This window comes from Primulina huaijiensis, chromosome 13, assembly GCF_012295235.1.
Source record: "Primulina huaijiensis isolate GDHJ02 chromosome 13, ASM1229523v2, whole genome shotgun sequence".
NCBI classification, from domain to species: Eukaryota; Viridiplantae; Streptophyta; class Magnoliopsida; order Lamiales; family Gesneriaceae; genus Primulina; species Primulina huaijiensis.
This window is the reverse complement of record NC_133318.1, coordinates 2,011,460-2,024,567: the sequence shown is the minus strand read 5'-3', so window position 1 is coordinate 2,024,567 and position 13,108 is coordinate 2,011,460. Positions and strand designations below refer to the sequence as shown.

General features: G+C 33.6%; 1 protein-coding gene and 1 long non-coding RNA gene across 2 annotated transcripts; one reads left to right on the top strand and one right to left on the bottom strand.

Moving 5' to 3' along the window:
- Window positions 1–5,899: 5,899 nt before the first annotated feature.
- Window positions 5,900–7,434, top strand: LOC140991138 (uncharacterized). The gene is made up of 2 exons (XR_012177802.1): window positions 5,900–6,229; window positions 6,996–7,434. It is a non-coding gene; the product is annotated as an uncharacterized lncRNA (long non-coding RNA).
- A 132-nt stretch (window positions 7,435–7,566) lies between these two features.
- LOC140991137 (uncharacterized) lies at window positions 7,567–11,897 on the bottom strand. The gene is made up of 2 exons (XM_073461096.1): window positions 8,749–11,897; window positions 7,567–8,678 (listed from the first exon to the last, which is right to left on the bottom strand). The coding sequence occupies exon 1, from the start codon at window positions 10,999–11,001 to the stop codon at window positions 9,724–9,726; it is 1,278 nt and encodes a 425-aa protein (XP_073317197.1). The 5' UTR covers window positions 11,002–11,897; the 3' UTR covers window positions 7,567–8,678; window positions 8,749–9,723.
- Window positions 11,898–13,108: the final 1,211 nt, after the last annotated feature.

Below are 13,108 nucleotides of genomic sequence, written 5' to 3'. Positions count from 1 at the left end.
TTGGATTAATTGTAAAGATTTTCTATAAATAGATCTCTCATTTGTGAAGAAAATCACAATTGAGTTGAGAGAAAAATATTATAAAGTGTGTACAGTGATAATTTTGAGAGTTTGAGATTTTTAATTTTTACCGTAAATTTTTACTTTTTCACAACAATCCATTCTATTTTTTGTTCAAAATTTTATTTATCTTTTTTCTTATACTTTTTAAACGACATGGGAAGTTGCAGCCAACTAATCTTTTGTGTGTATCGTATAAATCTCTTAAGTAATATAATAACTTGCAAACTCCGTTAGTCAGATAAATCATATTTGGAAAGTCCTGTGTGACAAGCTCACTCGAAAAGGTGTCGAAATGAGGAATCGAACTTCTAACAATTTATCAAGAATCAACCTACTCCACCAACTCAAATATCAACTTGACGCTTCTTATACTCCTTTTTATTATAAAAGGGCCAAGTTTTTTGCACGAACTATAACTCGATACTTTGACTTCTAATTATTACAAATAATTGGTTGAATTAACGAATGTAGGACCGAGTGCTTGTCATTTTACCAAAAATTATAGTTTTTGGAAACGGTGCAAATCAAATTTTTTAAATCATACATCATTTCAAGCACCACATTTAGATTGTTCTACTTAGAAAAGACAATTAATGTACCAAACAATGTCTCTCTTAATAATTACACTCCTTGTAATCAATAGAAATCGAACTCATGACATTATTGACATTGATTCTGATATCAATTATTGGACCGAGCACTTGCCCCTTTACCAAAAATCATAATTGGTGACAATGGTGCAATTCACATCTTTTAAAATGTAAAGTAGCTCAAACATCATATTTCGATTGCTTTATCTAGCAGAGACAATTATTGCACCTAACACGTAATAATCAATTTTTTGGTCATAAATTTAGAGGTAGGGATGGCGAGACCGGGGAATTAAGTCCCCATCGGGCTCCCAACCCGATTACCTAATTGGCTTGAAAATTCTCATCCTGACTTCATGTATATTAAATATTTATCATAATCTTCATCTTCGCTTCAAATAATCTACAAGTAATAATGACGTGGGCCGTATTTTTCATCATTATCCTGATATGACGTGAATTAAATTTCCTCATCACCTCTTCAAATATCAGTTGAATTAAAAAAAAAAACTCTACAAACTCCCTTAAAAAGTATTGATACAATAACCCAATTATATATATAAATATTAATATTACATAAACAATACAAACTTTTGTAATTCATGATTTTCACAAAAACAAAATATGAAACCACATAATTATCATGAACGAGATTTGAATGTTATGAATTTGAGTTTTTTTTTAATTATTAAATAAAGTCATTATTAGTAATAGTAATGACATTATTATTGGAGGATTGAGACATATTCGAGGATGGAGATATCATTTTCATATTCTTCAATGATTTACTTCGGAGATTTGAAAAATCCCAATTCCATCTCATTTCAGGTTCGCGGATAAAATTGTCATCCTTATTTAGAGGTTAAGTCACATTATTATTATTATGATTCTTATTATTTGGAAAAATGACTAAAAATAAATTCCTACCTTTTAAAATATAGACGGTGACAAATCAAAACCAATTTCAAAATTCAAATTTCATTTGATGCCAAGCATAGTGTGCTCTATTATTATTCAGCCTAAATAGGCACGACGAGAGACAAATTCGAATGGTACACTTGAAATTTGAAAATGTCATAAAATATTTATTCCAATATAATTCTCAAGTAATATACTTTGAATATATAATTGTTGCTATTTATAGTGAGATAGGTATAATTAACCATCGTTAATGTGGAAAATCGAATTTTATATAATTCAATGAATAAAACAAAACAAAAAACTTATGGTCCAAATTTAACCAACTTCTTTGGACGATTTCATGAATCTACGGATTTGAAATTCTTCAACTTTTAGTATTTTTCGTCTTTTCATTCATGACAATAGAAATCAATTCTTTCTAATATTATATTAAAATCAAATCCTTTTGTCGAAACACCGAATCTATCGTTAATTTCATAATTAATAAATAATCAATAGCCGATGGATCAACTTGTTGTTAAGTTGTTGTCATCAAACATATGAGAGAAAGCAATATTGTATTGATTAGGGATCATTAATTAAACACCTAATTATAATGGCCATCCATCCACATATGCTTCTACGGCACTGTCGGTTGAGGATTTTGAATCAAACATATGCTTAAAATTAGGGATAAGAAAAAATATCTAATTTTAGGTATACAGAGATTATCGTACTTAAAAAATGTCGAATTTATCGAATTTTCGGTATACCGAAGATTTCGGTACGTTACGAAAACAATACCGAATTTTTCGGTTCGATAACGGTATACAATTTGAAAATTTCTGTATATACCGAAATATCGAAATACCGAAAAATATACAAAGATTTTAAAATATATAATATTTTAAAACAATAAATTTATAAAAAATTTAAAATGTAAGATTTTTTTGATATAAAACGGTATATATCGATATCGTACCGAAATCTCGATATACCTTACCATTTCGATATAATCGATATGCTAGTTATATGCACCAAAATTTTCGGCATACAGAAAATCGGTACACAGAAATTTTCGGTACAATATCGATATGAATTTGCTTATACCGTAATTTTCGATACGATATAAGATTTTCGATACGATATACGGTATATAATTTTCGATACAGTATACCACTCCTACTTAAAATAGGTGTGGTTATTGTTTTTAGACATATAATTTATATAATCTCGAGTATAGAAAATTAGTTATTTTATAAAAATAATTAATGATGTTTATTTATAAATGATATTCAATTGATGCATATAATTATGTCATATGATTTTTAGCACTTGAATGTCATTTGAAAAATATATTTTTAATTAAATAATATTTTATCACGATCCTTTTAATTGTATTAAAATTTTAAACTGATAGATTTTCTTGCAATTTTTAGGTCTTTAACCTTAATAAATTGGTAAAATACATATAGTTTCTTAGATGCTTTGTTAAATGGTTACTTTATTTAATTAGGATTCATTTTATAATATAATAAAAGTATTAATCAACACCTTTTTTATTTAATACAAAATTTACAAAGCCCTTATATATAAAATTATGAAAATTTTCAATTACTAATATGACATTATAAATAATTTATATAATTATTTTGATCAATCTAGTTGTATTTTGTTGCAATAAATGAGATAAATATATATTTATTTATTTGGACATGGTAATTATTCATTTCATATACATGCATCAGGTGGAAAGACAACTCTACCCTGGTTTTTTCTTTTTCGTTTTTTAAGTGGACTATGGATGGACCACATTGACCCTGCCGACAAACGATGCCAAATGTATCGCGTAAGCTTCTTTNATATATAATTTAATTTTGTTTAATAAAAACAGAAAAAAAGGAGTAAAATATGGTCGATATTTTATTTTGACTATATAAATTAAATGTTCCCCGTTAAGGGTAACGCCAAAGTAGAAATATTTGACTTTATTCTCTCTAATTTCAAAACTCCATTGGAAAATAATGTATAGACATATTCGATCCATGTTTTTGGCACTTTATAAAATTATTTGTTTTGAAATGTAACACTAATTATGTATAACTTCTAAATCGACATTCGACAACATGATATTTTAAATTCAAGATTCAATTATAACAATATTTTCTCGGGACGTCAAGTTTTAGTATTATTATCGATTTTAAAACACTACTAATGCACACTAAGCTTATTCTAATATGCGAATTAAAATAAATAAATTTATAGAATAAGAAAGTCTAACTAATTTTGTTACACGTCGAGTATACAACACATTTTGCACCTAGAAAGTTGTAATTTATTTTCAAAGTTATGATTGTCTATTTTCCAATGATATGACGACACGTTTCACTTTCAAATTTCCTCGAAAATGATATCTCAACAGTCAATAAATTTCGAATCCGAAGGAAAAGACTAAACCCCACGTGGACAAACTTTTTATTAAAAATCCACCGATACCGTCACGTGTCGGTGAGGCACTGACATTATATTATATTATATTATGTTCATTCCTTTCCAAGTGAGTGCACCCAACGGCTGAAAGAAATTGAAAGAAAATCCAAGAATTCCTCGAAAACGCACTCTAGGTGTGTTGGTGTGTGTTTCCTCATGTTGATGATATAGCTGTGTGAGCTGAGGTTTTGGAGGGAGATTCTTAGTTCTGGCCGGGCTAAGGGTGGTTCTGAGTCGATTCGGCGGTGTGAACCGGCGGTGGAAGGTGAAGATTCAGGTGATGGAGTGGTGGCACAGAATGGTATTCCCTGTTAGAAGGGCTTGGTTTTCGGTGTCGACCCGTGTTAGGAACCGTAAAAATGGTAAAAATCGCCATTTTTTTTGCCCATTTGATGGGGTGATGTTTGTGGTTTTCGAAGCTAATTTTGCTCTCCGAAATTTAAAATGAGCTATAAATTTATTAGTCGGAGTGAAATTTTGTTAATCTGAAGTTATTTCTCACAAAAAATTTTGGATTTTGCATACAAAATTTTAAGAATGAAGGAAGAAAATTTTGATCTTTTCATTTGGGGGTTTGAGCAATTGGTGGTTCTTTGATCGTTTCAACTCCCTCTTCAGTTCCTTCCTTTTTTTGTAGAAGTTATAATTCGTTTAGATTTAATCTTTCTATTTATTTTGAAAGATTTTGAATATTGATTTTGAGTGGAATAGCTGTTGATTCTTTGTAATTTTTGTCAAGTGTCTTGAAGTTGTTCCTGGACAGTGAAGCAACAAATTGAAGCGCAATAAAATTGACTCCTAGTATTCTAAGTTTTGATAAGACTAAAGTAGTATGTGTTCTTTTCGTAGGTTTGCTTTGATTTATTCACTATTGTCCAAAGATGAGATAATTGTGTATACAACAAGTCAAATAATTTTCTATTAAAGTTCATGGGATTGGGCTTTGTTTTCTTGAATATCATTTCTGCTGTTTGTTTGATAACAGAAATTATGCTTTCTGTTTCATCTACTGAATTCTTACTTCTCGAACATTATGCTCATGTCCATCACATCTATCTATAATTCTATTGATAAAGTTTGTTTCTCGCCTCTTATGTTATGTTCTTTTTGGACTTTTGGTTTCTTCAGGTGCCGGGCTTCTGAAACTTCATAACGACATTCAAAGTTGTGGANGATTTTAAAATTCAATTCTAACAATTTTTTATTATATATATATATATATACACACACACACATTCGATCTAATAAATACCTTATATCAGAATTGAAATTTTATGACTCGGACTTTTAGTATTTGCTTATTTATTACATGCGTNTTGACTTTATTCTCTCTAATTTCAAAACTCCATTGGAAAATAATGTATAGACATATTCGATCCATGTTTTTGGCACTTTATAAAATTATTTGTTTTGAAATGTAACACTAATTATGTATAACTTCTAAATCGACATTCGACAACATGATATTTTAAATTCAAGATTCAATTATAACAATATTTTCTCGGGACGTCAAGTTTTAGTATTATTATCGATTTTAAAACACTACTAATGCACACTAAGCTTATTCTAATATGCGAATTAAAATAAATAAATTTATAGAATAAGAAAGTCTAACTAATTTTGTTACACGTCGAGTATACAACACATTTTGCACCTAGAAAGTTGTAATTTATTTTCAAAGTTATGATTGTCTATTTTCCAATGATATGACGACACGTTTCACTTTCAAATTTCCTCGAAAATGATATCTCAACAGTCAATAAATTTCGAATCCGAAGGAAAAGACTAAACCCCACGTGGACAAACTTTTTATTAAAAATCCACCGATACCGTCACGTGTCGGTGAGGCACTGACATTATATTATATTATATTATGTTCATTCCTTTCCAAGTGAGTGCACCCAACGGCTGAAAGAAATTGAAAGAAAATCCAAGAATTCCTCGAAAACGCACTCTAGGTGTGTTGGTGTGTGTTTCCTCATGTTGATGATATAGCTGTGTGAGCTGAGGTTTTGGAGGGAGATTCTTAGTTCTGGCCGGGCTAAGGGTGGTTCTGAGTCGATTCGGCGGTGTGAACCGGCGGTGGAAGGTGAAGATTCAGGTGATGGAGTGGTGGCACAGAATGGTATTCCCTGTTAGAAGGGCTTGGTTTTCGGTGTCGACCCGTGTTAGGAACCGTAAAAATGGTAAAAATCGCCATTTTTTTTGCCCATTTGATGGGGTGATGTTTGTGGTTTTCGAAGCTAATTTTGCTCTCCGAAATTTAAAATGAGCTATAAATTTATTAGTCGGAGTGAAATTTTGTTAATCTGAAGTTATTTCTCACAAAAAATTTTGGATTTTGCATACAAAATTTTAAGAATGAAGGAAGAAAATTTTGATCTTTTCATTTGGGGGTTTGAGCAATTGGTGGTTCTTTGATCGTTTCAACTCCCTCTTCAGTTCCTTCCTTTTTTTGTAGAAGTTATAATTCGTTTAGATTTAATCTTTCTATTTATTTTGAAAGATTTTGAATATTGATTTTGAGTGGAATAGCTGTTGATTCTTTGTAATTTTTGTCAAGTGTCTTGAAGTTGTTCCTGGACAGTGAAGCAACAAATTGAAGCGCAATAAAATTGACTCCTAGTATTCTAAGTTTTGATAAGACTAAAGTAGTATGTGTTCTTTTCGTAGGTTTGCTTTGATTTATTCACTATTGTCCAAAGATGAGATAATTGTGTATACAACAAGTCAAATAATTTTCTATTAAAGTTCATGGGATTGGGCTTTGTTTTCTTGAATATCATTTCTGCTGTTTGTTTGATAACAGAAATTATGCTTTCTGTTTCATCTACTGAATTCTTACTTCTCGAACATTATGCTCATGTCCATCACATCTATCTATAATTCTATTGATAAAGTTTGTTTCTCGCCTCTTATGTTATGTTCTTTTTGGACTTTTGGTTTCTTCAGGTGCCGGGCTTCTGAAACTTCATAACGACATTCAAAGTTGTGGATACGAGGACGTGCAGATTATGTGGGAAATGCTGAGAAGAACAGAATCCCAAGTAATGTCGCGCCATGACAAGCACAAAAATAGATGGTTTTGGAGGAATTTTTCATGGTCCAGCACCCATTCAAACCATGGTGCAGCAGCAGTTTCCTTTTCTTAAAAATCAAACTTGATGAAGAAAAGATCTCTCCATCTATTGCACAATAATATTATACATCCACTCTACCCTTTTTGGAATGTGGATCAGTTATCGATACATATCACAGATACTTTAAAATAATGGAGTCGTTTGTAAATATGCGTGTCATATTTTGTCATGATTCTCAGTGGAGATTTACATTGGAAAGAACTTTTGAATCAGCCAATTTAATCCAGTTCCTTGGGTGGATCATGATTTTTGCTTGGTTGTCTCAATCCCTCTTTAGTAATTAAAAAATTATTTTTTTGGTGCTTTCAAATAAACATAAAACATAAAAAGAGTAGGAATTAATAAAGTTCTTGGTATAAAAATTGCAAGTGACATGAAGACTAGTTGAAAATGACCGATATAACATAAAATTTTACCATTTCAAAAAACTCAGAATGAGAAATTCTACTGATATAACACAAACATTTTCACCTCACCCATTCCCTGTCCGTAGAAGAGAAACCACTGTTTCATGCCTCTTCAGTGAAGCTTCATGTTAAGCCGAGCATCCTGAACGACTCCCCATATGGATCCGAAGTCACGGTCATTATCTACGTATATCTCAAGTCAAATTTTGATTATAATGCAACATCCAATCGATTTAAACAGTAAAACTTTCCCTCACTGGTTCCACTGTTCAAGAAAATCTGGCATGCGGCAAGTTTCTTTAGAACTTGTACATCCTTAAGTATGTACTGTAGCGCCTTCTGCGTAACCCTCTGCGTAGCACAGAACTTGGATCACACAAGCCCCACGTAAATCGAGGAACAGACAAATGTATTGATTAATCCAACGTTGCAACGCCTTACAAATGTATTGTTCATCATCTCTTTACATGGTATTCTGGTGTCATTAGCATACCACAGCAACAAAATAATAGATGTTTTCGTTATTTGTCTTGGATAATCTTTTTCTGTAAAAAATCTTCGTCATTTCAATAATCTGTGATCAATACAACTTTACAGGGGCATAACATTCTATGAGATATAAAACATGGCAACTAAGAAACAACTTAAGATAAACATTCATTCCTCAAGACATGAGATACACGGGGGATCAGTAATTCAAGTTTGCAGCCGTACAGATTCTTTAATGGTTGATTGACCAGCCATAGAACCACCCCGAAATTAAATGGATGCTGCTCGAGGAGATAGCGGTACCTGTAATGACAATGGTTCTGGAGGAAAAACTTACAGATGCAATTACATGGTGCATATTATTTGTCTACACATTAATAAACAGAATACTATTGACAGAAACCATGGCGATCTGTCGCGAAAACATATGTCAGCACAATGATGCTGCAACAGTGTGACTGGTGTAACAATTGGCAATCTTAATAGCAAAATACGAATAACAATAGCAATGAACGGCATACCTGGTACAAGAATCAAAGATTGACATGGAAGGATACCAAACGCATGTTTTGGATGGTAGGAATGAGTAACTCTCAGCCCTAAACAAAAGGAATTGACAACAGAGGAAAGAATATAAACAGCAAACTATAAATGATCTTAGCAGGTTACCTAAACTGTTACATCTGAACATTTCATCTGAAAGTATGCCATACCAGAGGTAGTATAACTGCAACCTACACAGGTCCAACAGAGAAACTGAATTTTTTGGAAGCAGTTAGATTGTTTCATTTATGAGGTGCTGTCAACGCTTCTGAGTGAACTAAAAGGAGTATGCCAAAAAAATAGGCATAAAATAGTATTAAAAACCAAAGAGGAAATTTCACTTCAACCAAACAATTTCAAAACTGTACTTCAGTTCAAGTACAGGTATATTGAAAAAAGAGGTCACTTTTCACCCTATCCCGAGGAAAGGGTCATCCTTCAACAGCCAACACTAGCTTCTGTGGATTGAGAACATCTTTAGCCACAAAATTTTAGAATTAGCAACTATTTGCATGTTAAATTCAGAGAGACGTAACAACATGCCATGTGATGCAATTTGGCATCTGAATTACAATATACAACAAGCACCAAAAGCAGCAACATATTTGTCTTAACAAAAAAAAGCATGTAAAACAACTGGTCAAAGAACGCTGTTAATATTAAGATTCCGATCAATTTTGATGGTTGAGGTACATGCACATGACTATTGCATCATGCAAGTGCGCCTTTCTTCTGAAGTACCGAACTACATAAATTATTCATTCAAAACTGTTCATGAATTACTAATTGACTGCAAATTACAAGAAAAGGGAAAAAATATGAAAAGTGGGGATAATGCTAATCATACAACAGCACAACCGGATTTTATGTTATGCGTATCCGAATGGTCGCTGATGATGGCTTCCTATTAAAGAAAAGCCCCATAGCAGGGTGGAATAAAGATTCCCTGCTCCGGTCCCTGTCTTCTCATACTATTCAAGAAGCCATGCATGAAAGCATTTAAAGCCATGTTGAGGCCAGAATACTAACACGCAAAGCATGCCTTTTGATCCAGCAGGAACCGATTCATTCGGTTAAGAAACTACAGGCCCATGTTCCGTGTTATTCTTCAAAGGAACGTGTACATATTTTCTCGAGCAACAATGGCCAGTCTTCACCAAGTTGGCTAGGATTCAGCTCCATGGCAACTCTGAAGTCCTGTAAAGAAATCGGGTAATGGGTCCTCTGTTCTTGCACTTCCACAGGCTTGCCACTTCCAAGCATCTGATAATGATGAGCTGGTAGGACACCATTAATAAGCTTCATATGGTGGTGGAGCTTGTGGGTGTTATTCCTTGTCAACTCATGTCCTGACCTTGATGCAACAAGTCCAACGCAAGACGTAATTAATCTTTTCAGATAAGAATCCAAACCATGGTTCAGTATGTTGGCGCAATCGACTGACACCCCTTCAATCTCCTGTGTCACAGTAATTTGCTCCATTCTTTCCCTTAAGGTAAGACTATCCAACAAAGCACCATCACTGAATGTACCAATACATCTAAGGGTGCTCTCTGGAGGCAGCGTTCTTCGTGCTCCACCAACGCTAACTGAACATAATGGAACCCCAAGAGGAGCTTCAAGTGAAATTCTTGGTGAAAGCTGTTTTCCATCTTCTCTAACCACCAGCTCCAAATGGTCTTTGTTATAGATGGGAGATGAACCATCTGACGATCTCCTTACACCCGATATTTTAGCCTGATGAGGAACATAGATCTCATTTTCATTCTTTTCCAACTGCACAAGTCCTTGATGATGCTGCACAGGCCGACCTATATGCGGTGGATTGATATCCCCGTTCTCTAAAATGACGTTAAATTCATTTGATTGATTGGATGTAGATACCTGTGAAGCAAAATTGGTCTTCCCATTTGGTCCAAGAGCACTACGACGCTCCCCAGTTCTACGATCACGGTTACCAGATCTGGCTTTCCGAGGAGACACAGGTAACACGTCACCTCCATTTGATGAACCTGGTGAACTAGAAGCCTGAACCATGCCGATGTGGGACCCATTCTGGTAACCATCTGCAGATATCGCCTTGCCACCAACTTGTGTCTCGTGCTTCAGAACATCATCTTTGTGAATGGACGGTGGTGGGCCACTCTGGCCACAAGCATTTCTCAGAATAGAACGAATAAACTGATTGTGGAGCGGAATATTTTCCCGCCCAATAATTCCCACACAAAGCTTATCAAACTCGCCTTTGCTCACTTTTAAACTCAATAATTTATTCAAGTAATAAAAATACTGCTTGGACCTCTCCGCCCCAAGTTTCTTCACTATCTGAGCTTTCAACTCAACAAGATTGATCCGTGAATGCTGATATGGTGGTCGCATCTTTCTGCACCCTTCTCTCCTTCTAACAATCAAAATCCATACAACAGACACAGTAGTTCCACAGAAGATACAGAACCCCAATCTATATTAGGGTTGTTTTGCCCCAGTTCCACAAACACATTTTCCTAACAATATTTAATCCATCAAACCACAAACTTAACAATGCAGAACTAAAACCCATCTCCGAAACCTTGATTATTACACATAATATTACTTGGAGGATCGAGTCCAGACCCAGAGATCTAAAACTTTCAATTAAACCAACTCTCCCTCCAAAAACCTAAATTTTCCAACACATTAAAATTCTTCAACACCAAACTCAAACCCAAAACTACTACTAAAAAACGGAGTCTTTGTTAAATTAGACCACCGAGAGCAAATAAAGATACCTCCCTGACACTGAAAGCAACACCGCAAACAATTTATTTTCTGCAAAATTCAACAATAACCCAAATGCCACTTCCCCTAGAAACGATTCGAGCTTGAATTCCCAACTTCAAGTTCAGATTCTTATGCTCAGAATCAAACTTGATAAATGAATCATGAAAGAACATAAAGATACAAACTTGAAGAAAAAAATGAGTTCAAAACAGGCGCAGAAACGAATGGGCTGACCTTATTGCAGCTACCCAAAATTAGATTCACGAGAAAAAAACGGAATCACGAAACACTTTTAGCTTTAATTTTCCTTATTTCTTTTCTCTTCAATTGCTCTGAACCCATTTTGCTCGTCGAAATATTTCTCCTTACACCTTCAAATTCTTGCTTCGAGCTCTCTCTTTCATTCTGCTTAAATCCCACAATTTTTTTTTTATTTTTTTCCTGAATCAGAAAACGGAAGACCCTTCTCTTTGTTTTCTCGGATCGCTCTGCCCGTCGATACGCCCTTTCTCTCTCTTTGTTCGTTTTCTGTCTGATTAAAAGATAAATAACGTTTGTGTCAGAGTACAACTTACGCTGCACAAGGTACGACAAAACAATGTTGTACATTGTGTTGGCATCGTTGTAACCGGTTCTGGCAGTATACAATTAAGTCTGGCATTATCAATTTCTCTTGAAAGAGGCCTTATCGACGTCACGCGACTCGGTGATCGTGAAGTTCACTTGACGATTTACTGGTTAGCTACTAGTGTCGTGGTTGCATATGATTTGTTTTATGCATTCCTCCTCTAAATCGTGTTTTTTCAATAGCTCAGTCAGCCAGAATTCACGATTTTGAGAGGGAAGAACAAATATTATTGCAAGGGTGAATACAGGATTTATAACTATATTCTCATATAATAAGTAAGTGTTGTGATCAAGAATGTTCTGAGACTCGATGGCAAATTAATGTATGTGTCGGATCACGACAATATTGTTGATATTCATCACGTGATCTATGATGTAACGATAAATATATCTTATTATACATTCGTAACAAATATGATGTTTTATACGAGTATTCATAAATACTAAATATGCCGAAGATATATTTGAAAACCTTCCATGCATATGCTAAGTTTTGGTATATAATGTTTCAATTGTTTTACGCTTATACTTCTGCGATACAATTTTTTTAGTAATTACATCATGAATTTTTCAAAATACTTTATAAACTTGTCATTTATCCCGAAAATATTTTTATGTTTCAAATAAAGTATTGAGTAACTTTATTTATGAGTAAAATAGTTTTTGTCCAACAGGTTTGCCACCGATGACCTCTCAGCCTCCATTTTCTTTTATTAACATTTTTTTTTATAATTTCATCCTAAGAATATATTATCAATATTCAGTAATCAGAGGGCATGCATGCATCAATCACGATATAATTAAAACAAAATTTATCTATTTAGAATTTATAAAGGATGACATTGTGTAGAATTACAAATAAATTCAATGGCCTGCATATAGGATCCTACCCGCAGCAAGTAACATAATGATCCACTCACTCGTTTTCATGTTCTTTTTACTCGATCGAGTCACTTGTGACCCTATAACTCTTTCACGATAACTCACAAACCCATCACATTTTCAATGTAAAACAACATGCTTCTATAATCTTCTCTACCAAATGCCGACCTCACGTTCGAAAGTTGTTCAATCAGTATCTCATACACATTTTCACAAA